This window comes from Pelobates fuscus, chromosome 8, assembly GCF_036172605.1.
Source record: "Pelobates fuscus isolate aPelFus1 chromosome 8, aPelFus1.pri, whole genome shotgun sequence".
NCBI classification, from domain to species: domain Eukaryota; kingdom Metazoa; phylum Chordata; class Amphibia; order Anura; family Pelobatidae; genus Pelobates; species Pelobates fuscus.
In genome coordinates, this window is record NC_086324.1 from 85,333,945 (window position 1) to 85,358,080 (window position 24,136).

General features: G+C 42.0%; 1 protein-coding gene across 1 annotated transcript in view; it reads right to left on the bottom strand.

Annotated features, from left to right (window-relative positions):
• The window catches only part of TRPM2 (transient receptor potential cation channel subfamily M member 2), a 302,532-nt gene that overhangs the window by 35,595 nt on the left and 242,801 nt on the right, over positions 1-24,136 (bottom strand). The window contains exons 26-31 of the mRNA XM_063430124.1: positions 22,967-23,054; positions 21,627-21,772; positions 10,010-10,086; positions 9,824-9,925; positions 3,809-3,895; positions 2,075-2,180 (exon numbers count right to left, since the gene is read on the bottom strand). Of these exons, the coding sequence (XP_063286194.1) occupies positions 2,075-2,180; positions 3,809-3,895; positions 9,824-9,925; positions 10,010-10,086; positions 21,627-21,772; positions 22,967-23,054 (606 nt within the window). The remainder of the gene's footprint in view (positions 1-2,074; positions 2,181-3,808; positions 3,896-9,823; positions 9,926-10,009; positions 10,087-21,626; positions 21,773-22,966; positions 23,055-24,136) is intronic.

Sequence of the window (24,136 nt, forward strand, 5' to 3'; positions counted from 1 at the left end):
GATCTCTTAGGCCTACGATCTTGAGGTAAAAAAGCATTCTTGCCATCTGCTGCTTTCTTAATGCAATCATCCAGGTTCTTACAAAAGAGCATGTCTCCATAGAACGGTAATGAGCAGAGGCTAATCTTAGATGAAGCATCTGCTGACCAGGATCTGAGCCACAAAGCCCTTCTAGCTGAGATGGAAAATGCCATGTTCCTGGCCACTGCTTTGACCATATCCACTGAGGCTTCAGTAGTGAAATCTACGGCCAGTTTAGTGTCTTGTAGACTGCCCATGAGGTTAGATCTGCTTCTGCCCTCTTTGATATCCTCCTCCAAGCCTTCCAGCCAGATCTTCAAAGCTCTAGAGACCGAGGTAGGGGCTACCGCGGGGTGGAGGTCTGTGCCTGCTGCCACATAGGCCCTGGACAGGTTAGAGTCCATCTTCTTATCCATGGAGTCTCTTAGAGATCCTGCATTATCCACTGGCAATGTGGTGCGCTTGGCCAGTCTTATCACCGCTGCATCCACTTTAGGGGCTGACACCCAGTGGCCTGCGTCCTTTTTGCCAAAAGGGTAAAGGTTAGAAATTCTCCCCTGATTGGGAAGTTTCCTCTCTGTTTTGGACCATTCTTCCATAACGATGCCCTTAATCGCCTCATGAACCGGGAAAGTAACCCTCTTTTTTTCTGAGGTCAGAAAAGTATCGACTGGATGTAGAAGGCTTTTCTTTTGACAGTTCCTTCATGCTCAGAGACTTGCGGACCCTGGAAATTAAGTGATCCACTTCGGTTGGGTCCAAAGTGTCAGAAGCTTGCTGTTTTTCCTCATCCGAGGAAGATGACCTCTCCCTGTATGTCTCCTCCATAGACACATCCGAAGAGTCGTATTGGGAGTAGACAGGAGGATATGGATATCTAAGTCTTTTGTGGGCTCTGCCAGCCTCTTTAATGCCTTGGGATACAGCATTCTGAATAATTTGCATCAAATCCGGGGTGGATGATGCGGGACATCCTGTGGCCTGTAGGCAATCTGAGCATAGGCGCTTCCCCTCCAGGGCCCTCTTGTCACATGCTTCGCATAGGGACCTTGCGGGAGACTTTCCTTTGGATGTTCCAGTTGTCTTTTTCCCTTTAGTACTACTATAATAAGGGAAAAATGTTAGCCTGCACTCTTTTGTTTAGAAGAAAAATTGAAGACAAAACTGGGTGAAGTCCGCACTGTACCGCTTTAATTTAGCAAGGGACTGTGTTGCAAAGTAAAATTTCAGTATTGGCACATTAAAAAGGGCGCCCAAACTACTGAATTACGTCATCAGAACTGCAACGTACCGTGCATGCGCGAAAACGGCATGACGTGAACGCACTGTTCGCGCATGCACAATAGCGAAAACCGGACGCCAAGCCAGCAAGGAGACCCCAGGTCTCCCAACCTCTGCAGATCACCAGAAATGCGTCAAAAATGCCGCGAATAGGCACAGGGGGAGCCCTAGATCACCAGGGAAGCCCTGAACTCCCCCAGAAGGGAGAATAAACACCAGGCAGAGAACTGCTGAATCAAGAGGAGGAATGCCTCCAAATCAGAGAAGGCGGGATTAACCAGGAAAATGAAGGTAGAAGGTGGTATATCCATACTGCTTATGCCTTGCCCATACCTGCTACCCCTAGGGTCACTGCAGTCAGTAGGGTAGTGGCTCCTTATGCTTGCTACCCCGAGGGTCACTGCAAGCTTCCCCCGATCACTGGGGGGTTCGCCAGGAGGACACCTTTGCACAGGGCTGTATACTGGAGCTTCCCAAGGAAGAGAGGCTTAACTCCCCTGGGGCCAACAGTTAAAACCCTTACAGTAAGCCATAAAAAAAAATAGTTCTCAGTCTGAAAAGACTAATCTGTCCTAGAGATAGGACAGGAACAAAAAGACTGTGAGGGTAGGAGGGGGTACTTATACCCTTGCTTTAATTAGTTCCTGTCTAACTAGGGATGGGGAGGAGCTACCCATTGTTGTGCTGCCATGGATATGACCAGGAAATATATATACTGACTCCTATGATATCATGACCTATTTCAAAATGTTAGCAATACATTAACTTTTACCCCAGGAAGTGCCCAATGCTCTGAGGAGCTCTGTTTCATGGCTAGAATTTCAAGCATTTTCTTTGCCCTTTTTCTACCAATTGACCCATCTTTATTTCTCCGCCACCTATAAAGAAAAGGACATTGGAAATATATTAAACTATTTCATACACAAACTATGTTTGATGATGCAGACATGACAATGCTGTTTATCATTTTTTTATGTAATAAAAGCAGTTGTGTGCATATGGAAATTTACATCAACAAATCTAAACTTATGTTTATTATTTTGTTACGTTTATACAAATGTAGCTTTTTATTGTTTACAAATTCCCTTTTATAATTATTGTAAAAATAATATTTCTTTTTTTTTAACATTTGGCTCCTTTGTCATTTTTGTGTACCAATATAATTTGTTAGATTATGATTTATCTCTTTTAAAAAAAAAACATGTTTATTATAATTCTAATATTTGGTGGAGAGAGTCCTGATGCTTGTGTTATTATAATATGAACTAGGCATTCACCTTGAACTTCAACCAAAATGGGATCACTCTGCAGCTTAAAACAGCCTTCAAATCAACCTAGTGATCCTCAGTGTTGCAAATAAATGTTATCTGCACCTCTGTGGGGAATGCAGATCTATGTAAGAGTGTTTTTACTATCCAGTGAATCACAGCTCTAAGGGTTATCTCCCTATGTTTTAATTCATGCAGGCAATAGAAGTGATTTGCAACCATCAGGGGGGCTGACTACATCCTCTGCTCAATAGATTGCCATATGTTATAACTCCATGCTTAAAATGGTATTTACTTGATAATGCATAAAAGAGGGGTTAAGGTCAATACAGTAGGAACAGAGAGATAGGTGGAGACAAAGTGGGGAGGTGGCTGGGAGACATAAAACTTAAGAATAAAGAGAGGGGGTCAATGGAGGTAGCTTGTAGCTAAAAAGGAGCTGAGACAAATGTATCCTAAAATTTAAAAAGACACATAAAAAATAGGCCAATGTACCACAGACTGAGGTCACCGAATAAATGTAATCCTTATATTAGTCAGGCATGGAACCAGGTTAGGTTATCTTACTTATCTCCTATTTCTTCAGGAGAGGAGGCAGGGTGAAGAGAAATGGCTGACAAATGGTGAGCATGCGTGGGCAAGTGGCACAAAAGTGTCGGTCCTGAGAGCTTGCACTCTCTGCTAGAATTCTTCATTCATGCTTCAAGAGTTGATGCTTCATTCATGCTTCAAGAGTCCCTCAAAATATGTTGAGGGAGATGGGTTGAGGGACAGAAGAGGATAATATGGACAGAAGGATACAAGTGCGGAAAGAGGGGAATAGGCAGAGTTATACAACTATATGCCTATAGACATGCAGAACAACCATCCAAACAAGTACACTCTATTATGCAAATTTGAGAATTCGAGCCTCCACCTGAGCATTCGCATACAAGCACTTTACACATTCACTGCATTCACAAAGGTGTGTCTACAAACATATATATATATATATATATATATATATATATATATATATATATATATATATAGACCATAATTTATGTATGTAGAGGTAGGTTATCCAAGAAAATGTCATGATTTTTTTTCTATGATTTAACTTTTGAGGGTCTTCTTAAAGTACTTGAGAGTAGACAAAGTCTGTCAGCATGATGTAAATGGAACTGGTTTTGAGGAATATTATGTTACCATGAGCAGTAGAGAGGACATAAATAAATATTTTTTACACTACGTCTTACTGTGTTATTATGAAGTGCATAGCATGGTTTGGTCCAAACCAGGACAAACTTCCTCTCCCTTTCAGTCCAGTACGACCAATTGGATTCCTGCCAATGTTTTAAACAAATAAATGAGAATAATCAAAAAGTAAAAAAAAAAAAAAAAAAACACATGAAAACACCTTATAATAAATTGCTGTCATACCATCATGGTTGGGCTCTGATCTGACTAGCTTATTTTTATTTAAATTTTTTGTTATACCACAGCCCATACAATGGGTATTTTAACAACAATATTAAAGAAAAAGAAAAAGATTTGAAACACATTTTACTAAACAAAACTATACGACTAGTTCCTTTATAACATGCAGTTCCAAGAATGTGATATATGTTATAACATGTCCGTGTGGGTATCAATATGTGGGTAGAACATTCAGATGCCTAACAAACAAGTATACAGGAACATATATAAAATATCAAAGGGCTATAGAAACCACAGTATATTGTTGCATTTTTTAAGACACCACAATATGGGATGACTTTTTATGGGATGCAATTAGTCCAAGGACATTGGGGGGGGGGGGGGGCTCCTTCCGAAATTAGATTAAATTAATTTTTAATTTAGAGACTTTAGTCCCTTATGAACTAAATGTTGATTTTGAGACTGTAACCTTGATATAACAGTTTTACTTAGGCTATATGTATTTTATAAGGAAAATAAGGTAGATTCATGGTCTTATATTATGTGTGGTTATTGTATTATGATTTTTTAAAAATATAATTCAATACACAAATGTAATATTTTAAATAAGAGTGTGTGTATATTTGTGACACAATACATTTCAGCCACTTTTCTTCTCATTTGTTGATAAAAGATGGCTTCTGAATTTGGGAGTATCAGAGCTTTGTAGCATGTAGAAAGTGATTTTATACAAGAAGAAGAATCTAAACAGACTTTAATGAATGATGATTATTATGGATTGACATGTTGTTGTAGTTTATGCAATTGGAGGATGTTCTTGTTCTGGATATATTTCAATACTAAAGGAAAAATATTGTTATATTGTATTAGATTACTCATTGCGGATTTACATGCATGTTGCCACGGTTTCTGGTGAAGGACCGGTGCGAGGGAACGTTTTTTTTGTCTCCAGGTGTGGATGACCAGCTTGGAGATTGCCAGAGCTAGTGTCAAAGGAGGGCTGAGTTAATGCGGTTTCCAGATCAGTTGAGCATCTGTATAGGGAGTTATATATGCCTGCTCTAGTTGATGACACATTTGGAAAAAACATTTTGTGTGGAGTGTAAACAGAGTTTGAGATGCTGTATAGTAGTTTTAGGTTTCATGGGCCCTTAGGCCTCCTTGGTTTGGTAGTCTGTGAAGGGTCCTTAATGCTATTCTAGGTAGATGTTTCTTCCAGATATGTAAATTAAAGGTATGTTGAAATCTTTGCATTGTGATACTTTTAATATGTTCTTTTGGATTGCTACTGTTGAGTACACTAAATGGCAGGATAGTTTACTAAAAAGTATTATTATATTAACTGGATGGTATAGGTGGCTACGGCAGCTTGACATCGACTAAGGATTTAGGTTTAGCACCACTCCTTCACCTACTCCAAACAAGGAGTAGAATGGAAAAAACAAAACTGTTTTCTGTAAAACTGTAGATCTAGAAGTCACAAGATCAGATGATGTGCATGTGAGTCTTCTGATTGCAGGTGTAGGGACTATACTAAAATGATGATTTGGCATAATATACTACTTATTATAACATTTATTTTTTTCTGGAAACAAGTGTCATTAATTTGTGCATGCATTAGAGAAGATAGCTGCCATTTGCAGAATAAAATGTTATTAGATATCCATTTTTACCATGCATTTTTATATATGTTACATGGTAGTCTTACTGTGAGTATAACTATATAGAAAATATCTAGCTGGTTAACACTTATGCTTAGTACTTTTTTTTTTTAAATTCTTTATTTTTGTTGTGCATCGAGGGTACATGCGTGCCGATATTGCCACAACAGCAGATACCAGCAATTCAGGATTAAACAATATATGGCATGAGTTAGTACTGCACAAATTTTATAATATAATAAACATGCTTGCAAGAAACTTAGCACAGATTATGTACTTAACACTATATGGGTCGTGTCTGTCTGTGACTGTTAACGTGTGATTAGGCTAGGATTTGTACTGGTGTCAGCGTGGGTTGAACGCGTTTATGGGCGAGTAGTTACTGCCGAAAATCTTGGGTAATATAGACCTGCTAGTCATTGTCCTGCGTCCCGCGCATGGCAAGAAAAGGATGAGGACCTGATGTAGACAAAAGGTAATATTAAAGGCGAGAGATAATGCTACCAGGTGGTCGCTGCAGAGTTCTATTACGCCTGTCGCGTTTGTTGGCCGGTTGTCGTGTCTGATGGGTAAGTTCTGGGTGTTCAATTAGGAACAGGTTCAGTTAAAGTCAGCTGCACCTATGTGATGGGCCATCGCCGCAGTGTCAGTGAGCCTGTTGATTGAGTGGGCGTTGCTGCCAGTAATGTGGCGTGTAGTTGTGTCGTCTTTGAGTCAAACATATAAGCTATAGGCATACATCAAAAAGTTTAAACATAAACGAAGATAGAATAAAATAATAAAACAAACCCCTCGTGGAATAGTATGTGCCACACAGCAGCCTCTCAGGCCGCGCCTGACGGTGAGCTAGTGCTCTTTTCTGAAACTAGGTTCAGCTTTACAATAGGGGAACAAGCTAGAAACTGGGAACAGGCATATAACTGACCGGGGCATATATGTAAACTAGTGTAGATTACAAGAGCCACACTGGTGATGAATAGGGCAAACAAGGGCACTCAAGTTAAGCAGACATAAATTGGTACATAGAGTCATTGGTTGTGCTGAAGTGGTATATTAACGTACACTGGGTACATTACCAAGAGACCTTGCTGGGCTCATCAAGACTGGTGGCATCCAGGGGTAGTAAGGCAGTTAGCTCGCACCTAGCCGAATAAGGCTGATGGATCCCCCTGGTGCACTCTTTGTACAGTCCACAGTCACCCTATGCCTTGTATCGGTAGGGCACAGTCCCTGCCCGCACTGGGGCAAGCCAAGCTTTGGGGTCCAGATACTAGGCAGTGTTGTTTGGCTCCCAGTCTTTGGTCTCTCTGCAGCTTGTCAGGCGTGGGCTTGATCCATGGCGGTTCCCGCCTCTGCACCTCCGCTTGTGGGTCTTTGCCGGGTCGGCATGTGGAAGAGCCTCGCTTTCCGCGGTGGACCATGGATCGGGTATGTGTTCGGTCCTGTCGAGTGTTCCGTCCAGGGGTTAGTCTGCCGTTTCGATCGTATATGCGAGCCCGCTGTTTAGCGTGTGGGGTTGGTCGTTGTCGCAGGCTCTCCTGGTGCCGAGGTCGACTCGCGGCGGCCATTTTATGCGCTCCATGTGGGTGCTGTATTGAGCAGGTGCCTTGTTTAAGTATGGCGTTCTGCTGCATGCGCCGCTCCAGCTCATCCCAGAACGCCTGGAGGATCGCGTCCAGCCTTGCAGCGTATGCAGTATGTTCTGGGCTTGAGTTCCCTCTGGGCGCCCTGGGGTTTGTGGGTGCTTCTGTGACAGCAGTTTCAGGGGTGTCTCGGGTCCGTTTGGGTACATGCTGATTTGTGGGGATAGTCGTCCCCAGTGTGGACCGGGATAACCCCCGCCGGTCCGGGGGAGGGGGGGGGCAGCAGGGCTATAGTGAGCTCTCGGGTGTGAACGTGTCCCGCGCCAGGGGATCGGCCGCCTCCACCAGGCTCTAGGCTCCGCTCCGCAGTAGGCCGCATGGCCGGTTGCAGTAGTCCCCGCTTGATTCCGCTTCAGGTTCCGAGCCTCCCGGGCTGTTGGAGCCAATATCTTGTTCTAAATTAGCGTGTTTGCGCCCTTTAGACCAGGAGCTCTCAGAATCCTCGACCGGCCACCTTGGCTGTCAGGCCCCGCCCCATGCTTAGTACTTTTATGCATAATCAAAGTTCTTCCAGGAAAAAGATACACAGATACACAATGCAGAGGATATATCCATAATTATCATTTGAAAGTGACAGTTATGACACATGGATGTAAACACATTAGTATTCATATCCATACAGGGCTGGTGCAAGATTATTTCATGCCCTAGACAAGACCAGCTACTTGTGCCCCCCTCCCAACACAAAAAAATTTAATTGCCAACTTTGTGTCTCTCTCTTCTCCAAGTCTCTTTGTGGGTCTCATTCTCTACCATTCTCTACCAGCTCCTTGTGTGTCTATTTTTGCCCTTCCTCAGCCCCTCTGTTTCTCCCCAACACCTTAATAAATCTGTTTCTCCCCCCAAACCCTTTTTGTGTCTTCTTGTCCCGACCCAGTCTTTTTGTGTGTCTATTTGCTTTTCCTAGCACCTCTGTGTCTGTTTGTCCCCCTAGCACCTCTGGGTCTCTGTCACTCAACCCATTTGTGTGTCACTTGTTTCCCTTCCCCTGCCCCTCTGTAGCTCTCTTTCTCTCCTCGAACCCCTTTATGCATCTCTTTTCCCTCCAACCCCTGTATTCCTCTTTGTCAGACCAGCCCCTCTGTGTCCTTTTTTTGTCTCCAAACCCCTCTGTCTGTCTCTCTGTCCCCACAGCGCTTATGAGTATATATTTGCCCTCCCCAGACCCTCTGTGTGTCTCTTTGTCACCATTCCATCACTCAGTGTGCCGCTGTCACGTTTACATAGATTGAGATGGAGCTCAACTGCAGATTTCTTGGATTTAGTTGAAGAATTAGATTTATAGAGAATAATATAGGAACTGGCAATTCAATATAAGAAATATGGGTACTGTATCTTTATTTATTTCGGTTGAATGAGAATATAGGTACTGTATCTTTAAATACTTCAATATTGGTAAGCGACTTCCTTATTGCAATCAAGTATATTTGCTTTTGCAAGAACTAAGTTAATTGAATGAAGCTATAATGAAGATTTAAAACAACAGTGAATTGAATAAGGTTTTAAGCTAGCAGGATACGTTATCAGCTGGAGCCTGAGAGTTTAGTGAGCAGGTTACAGCAGAATTGATTGGAGGACTTGAGAGCAGACCTAAGGATGAGTGCTCAGGAGTCTTTGAGAGAAAAAGTTTGTATAACAGATGAAACGATTAACTTAGCTTCCTGAGGTTGAAGTTTGGTTCCAAAGTTCCCTTCCAGGGAGGCTCTTTGGGAGACAGGACGAGAGGAGTCAGATACAAGCCGTGGTCGAGGAGAGGAGAAGGCGGTTAGACGAGTTTCAGTCCGATTCCATACACAGGTAAGTTGTAGAGAGAGAATTTCAGCTGGTTAAGTTCCGCGGTACGCCGTTCATTATTCCAGCGTCTTGTGTCTGGCGCGGTCGCATTATGTAGCGTGATGAGACCGCGTCAGAGAGGGGGTGTGGCTAAACTCCGTCAACCCGGAAGAGACAGGAATTACTGGTAACGGGCATGACAGCCGCTTAGTACCCGCAGCCCCAGTGTATCTTTTTGTACCCCACCATTCCTTATATGTCTATTTATCCCCCTAGCAAATTTTGGTCTCTTTGTCACTTACCCCCTTTGTGTGACTCTTGTTCCTCTTCCCCTGCCCCTCTGTGGGTTTCTTTCTGTCTACCAGCACCTCCTAGCAGTCACGTCAGCCCTGTATGCTGCTGATTGGCTGGAATGTGTCTGCTGACTGTGAGATACAGGGTCAAAGTTTACTCAATGATGACGAATAGGGGGCAGACCAAACATCACATATGTTCGCCCACCGCGGCGACCGCGAACAAGCTATGTTCGCTGGCGAACAGTTCCCGGCGAACTGTTCGGGACATCTCTATACTACAAGATCTATTTTAAATAATTTCCACATCAATCAAGTAGTTATTTTAAACTATCCATTGCAATGTAATTGTTAAAAAGTCAGATTACTACAATTCACATTTTCAAAAATAAACCATTACATTATCTTAGTTTTGTTACAGAAATATCTTGGGAATACATATGCAGAGTATTTACAATACTTACAATGGCAGTCCATCTTCTACCACATATGTATCACAATAGCTTTGACGATTAATGCATCCATCCATGATGTTATATTTGATTTTTAAAAGTGATTCCAGAGAGCTAAAGGCGACAAAAATACTGACATTGATTTCTTGAATGTGCTGATGAAAAGTGTATACATTCAAAGAATTTAGTAACGCTTACTTTGTATAAGGGTCATAAGAAGGTTTATTTCTTCTAACAGCTGTATAGAAGGGAGGATTGTAAATACTAAATTCCACCTTGCAAAAAAAAAACAGAATACAATTCAATAAAAACAATACATGTTATTTATTATAAATATATACAATTATATTGGGTATTTGTATGCATGTCACATATTTTGCCAAGTACTGCAACTGGGCAGGTAGTACTGTAACTTAGAAAACAAAACTTATTAAGATCTTAAAGGGACACTATAAGCACCCAAACCACTTTCATCCAGGCCATGCTGTGCCATGCAAGTGCACTAGCCTCCCATTGCTTTCTTATTGGAAAACATAGGATTGGCTGAGGTCATCAATGCTCCTTCAAACTCTTCTTCCTACTCCATTAACCTTAACTGTTTCATACATTCTGATATCATAACAACAATCGACATACATCACAATACAAATAAAAGAACTGTTTAAGACAAAATAAGAAAAGGAGTACTGCTGCTTATAAAACAGAAAAAATAATTGCAAATGAGTTATAGGGTGTCATAATCAATGGAGGGTGGCATAACAGATTGAATTTAGCACCTATTTAAAGCATGTTTCACATGAAGACAAGAGCCTCATAGGGCATTGTAACGGCACCCCCAGGCATAAAAGGGGTTAAAAGCCATTTAGGAGATATTCCCTTCCAGATATACAGGCAGCTACTGTAGACACCAATCCACCGAACCGGAGAAGCATATGAATGCCGTAAACAGGCAAACCGGAACCATATGAATGCTGTAAACAGCCGAATAGGAAAAACCATACGAATAGGTTTACACTCCTAGCAGTCAAACTGGAACAGCATACAATAAATCCCCCCAAGAACGAGACAAGACTCCATTTTGTGGGTCAAGCAGGAACAGACAGAGCTGTGGGTTTATTGTTCTAATATACACATTAGTACCACCCACAGGGTTTTGTAAAACAACCAATAAACACATACAATACACTCAGACACTCCCACACAAAACCCTCCCCTCTGCCTGTGATACAATTACCTTACACAATGGGTAATGTAATTATCACAGGCAGAGAAATACAATTTTTCCACATTATTCATAACTTTAAAAGTATACATCACATTCACATAAAATTTTCAGAATCAGCATACTCCAAATACAAACATACGTCAAAATCATACAAATTGGTCCAGTGGTTCAAAAGATAGATCGTAGTCCTTTGTGACCAAATGAAGCATGGCTTTTCTGCCCAAAACCAGTTCCACATAGTCTTCTATCCTGGAGATAATTGGGAAGTAATCCAATTATCTCCAAGGACAGAGGCAAAACTTCATTAAGCACATGGCAGTAAAAAGACAGTAAAATACAATAAAATACACAAGGTTACATGTATTACATAAAATACAGACAGGGGTGGACTAACCACTCACAGGGCCCTCGGGCAGTGGGTGATCAAGGGCCCCCCCTCTTGGTCCTGGTACAAGGTTTTCTAGTCCTCTGCTACTCTCCCCCCACCCTTCTTTCTGCTGCTTTTACACATATATTATGTGTAGGCTGCCCAGCACACATAATGGCTGTGTGAGAGCCACACAGCCCTGACTCCCACACTAACAGAGCCCACAAAAATGGCCAGATTTACATTTAAGGAGTTAATACAACCAAAAACAGTGTATTAATAAACACTGTTCTTAGATGGAGTAACCCTTGCTGGCGTGCCTTCCCAGCAATTAAAGGATCACTATAGTGTCAGGAAAACAAATCGGTTTTCCTGACACTATAGTGCCCTGACGGTGCCCCCACCCTCAGGGTCCCCCTCCCGTGGCACTGAATGGGGTTAAAAACGCCTTCAGCCACTTTCCTTAATCCAGCGCGCGCATTAAAAGTATCCATAGGAAAGCATTTCTCAATGCTTTCCTATGGACGCTCTGCGTGATGGAGGCGGAATGCGTCTCAGCGTCGCAGATGCGCCTCTAGTGGCTGTCCGGAAGACAGCCACTAGGGGCTGGATTATCCCCAAATGTAAACATATCAGTTTTTCTGAAACTGCTATGTTTGCATCTGAAGGGTTAAAACCTGAGGGACCTGGCCCCCAGACCACTTCATTGAGCTGAAGTGGTCTGGGTGACTATAGTGTTCCTTGAAAATAAAGAAATAAAGCAAATTTAATAACACACTTCTTCACCACTTTTGCTGAGGCCATCACAAGCAGCAACCCAACATGTACAACCATACAAGTAGCCACATGTGTTTGGAGTCTACTTGTGGGGTTGTGTGTGTGGGGATGTTGCTAGTGATGTTGTGTTCCTGTATGTCAAAGTGTTATATTAATCGTTTCTCTTGTTTTACCTATTGTACAGCGCTGCAGAATATGTTGGTGCTATATAAGTGATGTATGTGTGTGCAGTATTGCAATGGTGGGTATGCTGTTTGTGATTTGTACGTGTAGGGAGGCAGCATGTGGTTTTGTATGTGTGGGGGGATGCTGCTTGTGGGATTGTGTCTATACAGTGAGGCTCCTTGTGGGTTTTTGCGTGTGTGAATGGGGCGATTTGCAGTGCATTATGTGAGTAGAGATGGCTGGCTGTGTTGCAGTGTCTGTGGGATAGAATCTGTAGTAGGCATCTGGTGGTTACTGAGGCTGTAGTGTGTGCGTGTTTGGATAATAGAGGCACTACTGTGTATAAGTTGGATAGTGGCTGTAGTGTGTGCGCGGGGGGATAGATGCTGAAATAGGTGCAGGGAGGCACAGGGGCTGTGGTGGGCACTGTGAGGCACAGGGACTGAAGTGGGCACGGGGCGGCTCGGGGACTTAGATGGGGGTGGGACTGGACAGATTATGAGGTGGGACATAGAGGTTGTGGTGAGCGCAGGAGGGGACATAGGAGCTGTGGTGGGTACTGAAAGGGATAGGGACTATAGTAGTTAGAGGTGGCAGAAGGGATGTGGTGGGAACATGGATAGGTAGATCCTGGGGTGAGTGTTGGGAGGAATGGTGGCTGAGGTGAGTGCAGAGGACTGAGGTGGGTTCAGGGGGGAATGAGGTGGGTTCAGGAGCAGCTGTGGTGGATGCAGACAGGGCTGAGGTGGGTGCAGGGGGAGCTGTGGTGGGTGCAGGGGGGCTGAGGTTGGTGCAGGGAGACAGGAGGCTAAAGTGGGTAAAGGGAGAGCTGAGGTGGGTGCAGCGGGAGATGTGATGTGTGCAGAAGGAGCTGTGGTGGGTGCGGGTAGACAAGGGGCTGTTGTGTGCACAGGGAGGGACATAGAGGCTGTAGTGGGCACAGGGAGGGACATAGTGACTGTAGTGGGTACTGGAAGGCATAGGAGCTATGGTAGGTCGAGGTGGCATAGGGGCTGTGGTGGGTGCATAGGGAATTAGGTGGGCACAGGGACAGGTAGATCCTGGGCTGAGTGTAAGGAGGAATGGTGGCTTAGGTAAATGCATGGGAACTGAGGTAGGTGCAGAGGTAGCTGTGGTTAGAACAGGGAGGCTGAGGTGGGTGCAGGAAGACAGGGAGCTGAGGTGGATGCAAGGGGAGATGTGGTGTGTGGAGGAGGAGCTGAGGTGGGTACGGGGGGGCTGAGGTGGGTACTGATGGGCTGAGGTGGGTACAGGGAGCAGAAGTGGGTACTGGGGCTGAGGTGGGTACTGGGGCTGAGGTGGGTACTGGGGCTGAGGTGGGTACTGGGGCTGAGGTGGGTACAGGGGGCTGATGTGGGTACAGGGGGGCTGATGTGGGTACAGGGGGGCTGATGTGGGTACAGGGGGGCTGATGTGGGTACAGGGGGGCTGATGTGGGTACAGGGGGGCTGATGTGGGTACTGGGGGGCTGATGTGGGTACTGGGGGGCTGATGTGGGTACTGGGGGGCTGATGTGGGTACTGGGGGGCCGAGGTGGGTACTGGGGGGCCGAGGTGGGTACTGGGGGGCCGAGGTGGAAACTGGGGGGCCATGGTGGGTACAGGGGCTGAGGTGGGTACTGGGGGGCTGAGGTGGGTACTGGGGGGCTGAGGTGGGTACTGGGGGGCTGAGGTGGGTACTGGGGGGCTGAGGTGGGTACTGGGGGGCTGAGGTGGGTTCTGGGGGGCTGAGGTGGGTTCAGGGGGGCTGAGGTGGGTTCAGGGGGGCTGAGGTGGGTTCTGGGGGGCTGAGGTGGGTTCAGGGGGGCTGAGGTGGGTTCAGGGGGGCTGAGGTGGGTTCGGGGGGGTTGAGGTGGGTTCGGGGGGGCTGAGGTGGGTTCAGGGGGGCTGAGGTAGGAGCTGGGGTAGCTATGGTGGGTACTGGGGGGTTCAGGGGGGTTAAGGTAGGAGCAGGGGGTCTGAGGTGGGTACTGGGGGGCTAAGGTGGGTACAGGGGGGCTGAAGTGGGAGCAGAGGTAGGTACTGGGGGCTGTGGTGGGTGCAGGGAGACTGCAGGTGGTGCTGAGCTGAATGAGGATTTGCAGACAATAATCTATAAAAAGCTTACCTGAGCTGTCTGCCAGGCTGCTGCAGCTCCTCTTCAGGCAGGGCAGGAAGTGATGTCACTTCCTAGCCCCGCCTCTTCCTCCTCACACAGCACCGCACGGCTGGAGACCTGGCAGCAAGAACTGAATACTCACTGCCAGGTCTCCCTAAGAGAGGGAAAACGGGTGAGGGAGGAAGGGGGATAACTACAAAGTGATATGCTGCAGGGGCCCTGCAGCATATCACTGGAATAAAGGAGAAATCATGTTGTTCTGGCTGAGGAGATCTCTGATCTCCTCAGCCAGATCATGTCTGTGCTGCCGGGCCCCTGACTGCCTCGGGCCCTCGGTCCATGACCGATGTCCCCGACCTGTCAGTCCGCCCCTGAATACAGACATGCAACATATCCCCAGATAGCTTAGATCTGAGTGCACATGATTACTGAATGGCTCTCAGACCACACACATACAGTTCAATTGCCATGGAGTCTTTTATTACACGAATAAGCTCCATGGCATAGCTATCTGGCTTAAATAAGTTCATTCAGTAAATCCGAGAATCTACCGAATGCCAGAGCAGAAATACATGAATAGACCTTTCTGCATAGGAAAATAAAGTATTTAAATGCCGGTCCATAGTCAAAAGGCAGCAGGCAGGCAACCAGGCTCCTCCAATGCACAGTGGCGAGATTGGTCTCGTCACAGGCATGATATCTAAATAGGAATGTGGGCAGAATGTGGGCAACAAGTTCAAAGCAACTCCTTTACATATTTGTATCGGGAATGCCAAAGCAAGAGAAACCAAAAAAGCAGGCACTGCTTTCATGGAGTGTTATTTAAAATGAACATGTTATCACTGGTCCATTTTAAGTAATACAATTTTTATACAGAATAAAAATTTATTATAGTGATAAATTATATTATTGCTTTCTTTAGGAAACATTAATTTAATACTTACTGCTTTGATAGCATTGACAGTGTCACAATAAAACTGGATCAAAAGGTAAACACTAATGTAATGATATACTCCCTCAATCCCACCTATATCTACTTCCCACTTGCCTGTTTAACATTGCTTGCCTCAATGACTAAAAAGAGTAGCACTAGTTAATCTCTTCATAAAAAGAGGAAGACATAGGTACCAGATAATAATCTCAGTATTTAAAGCACAAGTACCATTAATGATATGATACAGTGGAGGAACCAGTAGGATGGATGTCCTACTCTTTACTCTGACTCATTTCTTGGAAAAAACATGACATACCTTTGTTATTCTGTGAAATTGATTGACAGGTGAGGAGAAGGACCACATATCTTAAATTTATTGAAAAATATATGTATTTGCTATAACTTCTGCAAGGTATCTTTCCTCTATCACAGTGATTCCCAAACATTTTAGGTTCAAGGTGCCCTTAATATTTCAATATTTTTCCAAGGCGCCCAAGTAAAAACATTTTCTAGGATGTATAAATGTACTGGGCCGCAGCAGAAATGTTTTCCTGTCAAGTGCGAATCCAGAACCTAATCTCAGTAAGGGCACAGGTAGATTATTTAAAGAAACAATCCAGGCACAATAGCCACCATTACTATGTAGTGGTTATGGTGCCAGGAGTGCACTGGTGCCCTCCCAGGGTAAGTAGTCAAACTGTTTAAGAACAGTTTGACAACTTACCTGGGGTCTGCCGGGATAGGGGCTATAGTAAGGGATAGGTTTAGTAGTGTGTGTGTGTTTGTGTGTATTTGATGGGTGCAATGTATGTGTGTGTGTGAGGGGTGCAATATGTGTGGGGTTAAGTGTGTGTGTGTGAAGAGTGCAGTATGTGTGTGTTTGTGTGAGGGGTGCAATGTGTATACGGGGTGCATTCTGTTTGTGACAGATGTAGTGTGTGTGTGTGTGTCTGTGTGTGTGCTTTAAGGGTGCAGTGTGTTTGGTAGGTACAGTGTGTGTGTGGGGGGCAGTGTGTGTTTATTGAGTGGTACAGTGTGTGTGTGTATAAGGAGCAGAGTGTGTGTGGGGGAGGACAGTGTCTGTGAGGGGCATACTGTGTGTGGGGGGGCAGTGTGTTTGAGGGGTGGCAGTGTAGTGTGTGTGTGAGGGTTACAGTATGTATGCTTGTATGGGGGGGCAGTGTGTGTGTATGGGTGGCAGTGTGTGTGTATGGAAGGGCAGTGTGTATATGGGGGGGCAGTGTGTGTGTATGGAGGGACAGTGTATGTGTGTATGGGGGGGCAGTGTGTGTGTGTATGGGGAGGCAGTGTGTGTATGGAGGGGCAGTGTGTGTGTGTAGGGGGGGAATTAATAAATATAAACTTTTTTTATTTAAAAAAAAAATAATTATATCCCACCCTCCTTTCTTACCATTGCCTGGGAGGGGGGACAGTGCAAGGCAATCCCTGGTGGTCCTGGTGGTCCCAGTGGTGAAAGTGAACTCTTGCAGCTCCAGAAGCTAGAGTTCCCTCTCACAAGATTCTGAGCATTGCTGTGGTAACCGCAGCAATGCTCCGAGCTTGCAAGAGGAGAACCCGGCATAGCTGCAGGTTAGAGCTCCCCCTGGTCTTCCTTCCCTCCCGTGCTGGCTGCAGTATTACACTGCTAGCGGGCCAGAGAGAGATCTTTGATCTCCCCTCCTGTCCTGCAGAGCCTGCAGGGGAGAGTAAGGTACGGTTCCCGGTGCTATGATCACATGATCACAGCACTGGGGAAACATTTTGGGGCGCCCCTATATGCCTGTTGCGGCGCCCCGGGGTGATGTGGCACGCAGTTTGGGAACCGCTGCTCTATAATTTAAAATGGTAGCTGTATCATTAGGGAAGCATTATAAATCTAATTAAAAATGGCATATGCTTTTAAAAGAGCTTTTTGCATCTTGCCAGACAACGTTTCCTGGAGGAAAATAATTGAGAAGTGATATAAATATATGGTCATGCTTCAACACACTGATGGAAAATTCTCTTTGTGTCTAGACAATAGAATTGATGTGCCAGAACAGATTTAGGATCCGTACAGAGTTGGCAAAAATAATTTCATGACTCATACTCTTTTCTGAAGGTACTTTAGCCTAAAGAGAAAACTAGAAGGAAATAGTCACAGAACCAACTAATTGCTATGGAAAATGTTTGCTGCAATTATTTATTGCATTGCTTCTTTAACCCCTTCAGGACCGCGCTGTTTTGGCCATGTTGTACGTTAAGGACTAGAGCTGTTTTAACACTTTTGTGGTGTTTGTGTTTAGCTGTAATTTTCCTCTCTCTCTCATTTACTGTTCCCATACAAATTACATATTTTTCAGAACAAGAAGGGCTTTCTTTACATATCATTATTTGTATAATTTCATATAATTTACTTAAAAAAATTAAAATATGATGAAAAATTTAAAAAAATGTTTTTTTTTACTTTTACTTGAAAAATCTTTTACTTATCTATTTTATAAAAAAACTAAAAAAAAACTGCTAAATAGATTAAAATGTTTCTCCTGTGGTTAAAAATCCCCTAAGATATATAGTATTAACACCTTGTGCTCTGTATGTATGCACGTGAATGTATTTCTGTTTATGTCTTGTTGATTTAATATTGGAAAATAATAAAATATTTATTAAAAAAAAAAACACCCAGTGTTTATGGGCCTTTTTGCTTTTTTTTTTTTTTTACAAGTTATAGGGCTATAAGTACAAATAGGAAATTGCTGTTACAAAATATATATTTTTAAAATTTATCGATAGTGACATTGTAACACTGTTCTCTGTCATAAATCTCTGAATCACACCTCACATGTACATATTTGTTTTTAAAGTAGACAACCTGGAGTATTTAAAATGGGGTATGTCCAGTCTTTTTTAGCAGCCACTTAGTCACAAACACTGGCCAAAGTTAGCATTTATATTTGTTTTTGTGTTAAAAATGCAAAAAAAAATATTAATGTTAACTTTGACGTGTTGGTGACTAAGTGGCTACTAAAAAAGACTGAACATACCCCATGTGCAATACCTTGGGTTGTCTTCTTTTGCAAATGGTATGCTCATTCCTGGGCTACGATATGCTCTCAAAGACAACGCAACCAACCTGGCAATTTTCAATGTGAAAAAATTTGACCCTTTTATTTGACCCTGTAACTTTCAAAAACACTAGAAAACCTGTACATGGGGGGTACTGTTATATTCTGGAGACTTTGCTGAACACAAATATTAGTGTTTCAAAACTGTTAAACATATCACAACAATTATATCATCAGTAAAAATACTGTTTGTGTGTGAAAAATGCAAAAAAAGTCATTTTCACTGACAATATCATCGCTGTGATATGTTTTACTGTTTTGAAGCACTAATATTTGTGTTTAGCGAAGCCTCCAGAGTAAAATAGTACCCCCATGTACAGGTTTCAGGGTGTCATATAAAGTTACAGGGTTAAATACAGTGCTAGCAAATTAACTTCTCTGGAATTTTGGCCTGGGTTGTCAGGCAGGTCCCTCAAATTGCAATCAATAAAATTACTTATTTATGTAAAAATATTACATAAATATGCACATAGAATAGAAGTATATATACATATTTATATATTTGAAGTCTACGTGCATATTTATGAAATTATTTATGTAATTTTGTATATGGATATACATATATAATATTATTTTTATTTATTTATATATACATAGATAGATAAACCAGTAACCAACCTCATGCTGATGAGTTGCTTAACAACGAAACAGCTGTCCTTGAGTGGTTCACTGGTTTTACATCTTTTCCTAGATTGTGTTCCAAGCAGTTGTATACTGCAAACACAGATTAAAAGGAATCCATGTTTAAAATGGAATGAGGCAAAAATATGGTTCTTTGTTAGACTAATTTGCATATGCCCACCCAGAATCCTTTGCGGTTGTAACATCACTGCAGATTTGGGATTTCTGTGGGAAAAGTCTTATGGCTTGACTGGTGTGCAGATTTTTGTTTAACATTGTATTAACACTATATATATATATATATATATATATATATATATATATATATATATATATATAATTTGTGCTCAGAATCTCTATTATGTTTAATGAAATGTAGAGGAGGAGCAAAGTTGGTTGAGGTGTGCCGAAACAAACATACGAGTAGGCCTGTAAAAAAGAGGGCCCACAAAGAGAAATGTATAAAGGAGGGTGTAGGTGGGTGGGGTCAAAACAGCTTGAACGGCAAAGGTAAGTTGGGGGGTAGGGTTTATATAGGGTCATAACTCCTCCCACAAATTCAGGCCAATTGGCCTTCCAACTTGTGCTCGGAATCTCTATTATGTTTAATGGAATGTAGAGGAGGAGCAAAGTTGGTTGAGGTGTGCCGAAACCAACGTACGAGTAAGCCTGTAAAAAAGAGGGCAAAAAGCAATTCAAAGAAAACACACTTTATTGCAAGTTTAAACTGCGAGATTTCTGAAAGCCTGCCTGAGCTCCCTTTCTGGTCGAGGGATGTAGGAGTTGTATATTGAGGATTTCCAGCGTCCCAGCCTCTTAATGATGTGTACTGGGGTGTTAGTGCTAGAGGCTGATGATGCTGCGCCGATGCAAAATGAGTGACCAGAGAAGGAAGCTGGGTTGTAGCCTAACCTAGACAGTAGAATTCTGATGTGTGACATAAATTTAGCTGTGGTGAGTGGGTGTCCTTGGAGTAGAAGTAGTGGAGTATCTGGTGAGTGCGTGAGGTGAGAAACCAGGAGCATATCCAAAACATGTACAGGGCACCACAAATTCTCGGTAGGGAAGAGGGGAATGATAGTGGGATAGGCAGAGTGATTAGTCTTGGTAGAAGGCAAAGAGAGTACAAAATGGTTGTCTACTCTCTTTAAGTGAGAAAGTTTGAGGCATCGTACTGTGTCTCCTTGACGTACCACGGTGAACACTCTAGGTCTGAGGAACCCTCAGAAGAAACGTAAACTTTTTAACCTTATTTACCTGATACCGTGATACTGAATACTGGAACCACCTCCTGGAGTCTTCTTGACAAAATAAGTAGTACAACCTAAACATTTTTTAAGATTAAGGAACCTGAGTATAGTATTACAATATAAACAGAGATTTGAAAATAAGAGCTACTGGAAAAGTGAGCGTGGAGTTTGATAACTTTAAGAGGTTTTGTGGGGCTAGGCCCTTTAACCGTAAAGGGGAGACTGTTACTTTAGGAGAATACGCCTGGGATATATACATAATTAAATGTGACAAAGTGTGGTGAAAAATGGCATTTAGAATAAGGGAAAATGTAGATATTGCCGTTAAGATATATAAAATCATACATAGAGGAACATACTTAAATATAAAATTTTTACAGTGCATAGACCTTATGCATTCGGCTACCAAACGTGCGAGAGAAATATAATATGACCGCGTGTGTTAAGATTAATGAAATGAAATGCTAGTGACCCAGCCGTTCATATGTGTTTCGTCTAACGAAAGTGAGAAACATGCGAACGTAAGGTGAGTATAAGCGTTCGGAACATTTTATAACGCAAGAAATAACGAAATTCGTGTGTACTCTGTGGTCAGCCCGAACGTGGGAAATAGCCGAACGCTATTCTACACGTTGAAGCTTACATTTGCGTGCCGGTCTCGTGACCGGAAGCTCGGCAGCCGGGTAGCGAGTCGGGAAAGCCGCGGGGGATGAGCCCAGAAGTCTGCGGTAGGTACTGCTGGAGGGAGACTGCTTGCTTGCTGCAGAATTTGGCGGGAACAGCTGACAGGAAATGCAGGTAACTATGGTGACAGTCAAAACAGCTCGAACGGCAAAGGTAAGTGGGGGGTAGGGTTTATATAGGGACATAACTCCTCCCACAAATTCTGGCCAATTGGCCTTCCAACATATATAATTTCATTCTAAGTGTATTTTGAGATATATATATATTAATATCAAAATACAGTTAGAATAAAATTACATATATATATAAATATATATATATATATATGTTTGTGTGTGTAATTATTTTTTATTTTATTTTATTATTTTTAAATTTTTGGGGGGCATAGCTGCATTCACATAGGGTAGGGTTTTAAGGTGGATGAAAGATTTTAAAACAGAGTCCACCTGCCCAGCTGTGGAGGAGAAAGTAACTACCCATTCATGTTGCCACTTAATATAAGGAAAAATCATTTTTTATTTTTTCACTTCTGTTCCATTAGACTACTAGATATATAAGACATTATCTTACCTTCCACGGCACCTTTTCATCAGGAACTGGAAAACGAATAATATTAGAGTCTGGGTAATATATATTCCTGGCATTTACATGACACTGAGAATGAGGACACTCATCTTTATCTGTCACATCCATATCTCCAATCAGTTTTGCAGACACTATCATAACAATAGAGTGAGAAAACACAGCTTTAATAATATATGTATACGTTTTTAGGGATTTCCTTCAAATAAATGTTTTACCCACTTAAATAAATATACATGGTACATAAATCCTTATTGAAAAGACAATGGATATCCCCAGTTTTAAATTTATAAAGAATGTAAGTAATTGTGGGTTGATCTTTATGTGTCTACATATGTGCCCATAACAATGCTAAAACAGTATATTACATCATTACAACATTAAAGAGATTGAGTCACTATTGTTATATGTTTCAGTCTGACCAAAAGGTTTTTCAGCTGTGAATTGCCAATGCTAGTCTTTTCATTGTGTCATGCAAACTCTGCACTTATGCTGGGAAAAAAGACAGATTAAAAATGCATTTTCAATTGTAAATCATGTTTTTGGAGATGACCATTTTGCACAGTCTAGTGCAGGGACAGGCAACCTTTGGAACTCCAGATGTTGTGGAGTACATCCCACATAATGCTCTTGCACCCATAATGCTGGCATTATGGGAGGCATCATGGGAGTTGTAGTCCAAAACATCTAGAGTGCCGAAGGTTAGTGAATTGATAGGTAAGAGCTGAATGTATTTAAATTATTATGCATGTGATAGATGTAGAATTTAACATGTTAATATACACTTTTAAATATGGAAAAAAAATAATCTCTTGCTTATTGTTTTAATGTAACAAGAAAACTAAGGACTGACATAATAAATAATGAGACAGATAAGAAACAATGGAGTCAAAAGATCTGAAATAGCAATGGTTGAGAATAGGAAAAAAACAAATAATAGCAGCTCTGTAGTTTTTGCACCAGGAAGCCCAAATAGGCATATACCAATGCCATATTTGCATTTTATCATACACAAAATAATCACATATCAGCCACAAAAGAATCACATTATCAATAGGCTGGGTGTTATTTTAACCAAACCACATACTCATAATAATAGATTGGCAACATTATTTTATAGAGGTGTTATTTTGTAAACCTCTTAACAAATATTTTGCAGTATTAATGTAGTTTAAGATAATTATTTTATTTGTTTTTTATACCAGCAGTCTATCTGAAGTAGTTCAAATTCATCTTCTCCGACTTTAATATAAAATTGAAAACATAAATTAAAATGTTACTGTTACTGTTACTCAAATATTTGAAAGTGCATGTCCTTGCATGCATACCAATCACGGGAGCAGAATCCTTGGAACCAAATCCATTTTCCAGGAGTGTGTTAATAATCCAGTTCAAAGCTCTCGCAGATTTCAATGTCTAATCATGAAACAAAAAATATTTAACATTTTGGTCTATAGTTTTCATACACATTAAAATTTAAATGTAAAAATAAATATATTAATTAGTGTAAAGCAGTGTATTCATATAATTTATTAAAGGTAACATTGTTCAATTATATTAGAGTTCTGAGTTAGCAGAAGTGTTGCTAGATGACTAAAAGATTCAGAGCATATTTTATGGTAACTTCCAGAATATTTTTACTTTAACCCCACCTGAAAGCATCCTAAATCTGTGCCCTAAGCCCAACCCTTTACAACAAATGCTCTAAAAATCACATTGTGATAAGTAAAACAGTATTACATTAACTTTGATTTCTAAACTATTTAATAAAAAAGAATTGCTTATTGAAATTTTATAACAAAATGTTTTACATACATTTAAATCAAGAACACAACACCAATAGCACACCACAGGTCACTAGACATAAACATACTCCTGGGTTATTACCAGGAAACAATGCAGCTATGTAAGCCATAATAAGCAGCACTATATGCAGTCTACAGTTCCAAAGTAAGAGCCAAATGGTACCTGTGTATAATGTGTAAACCATGTAGCTCATGTAACATGGTCCAAAGTGCTAAATATTCAAAATGCTTTATCTTACACACACATGGAGGTATACAATGACAAACAAGAATATACAAACACTGTCCCAAGGTCCCTCTTATTATGTAGTTTTGTTGTCTGAAGGGTGTACCAAATGCAATTTAAATAAATCTGTATTTATAAATTTTGCACCTGCTATATTAAGCCCAACCCATGCAAACAACCGCATTAAAGTGTCACTGTCACAGATTATATAATGGGAGGTGCTTTTTCTCTCTTAATATGAGAGAGAACCCAGAACTAACACTGAAATATTGCAATAATTAGAACTCTCTCGGAGCTCCAACATCAGTCATCTCACTCCCCCACTAGCAATGTTCCTGGAGATAAGAATAAGAGCTAAGTGACCACTCATCTAGGTCAAGAGGGGTATTGCCTGTTCTGCGAATACCTACTGAATTTCTCCAGAGAGTGTAAAGATGATTGCTATATAACTCTGTCCCATGTTGACT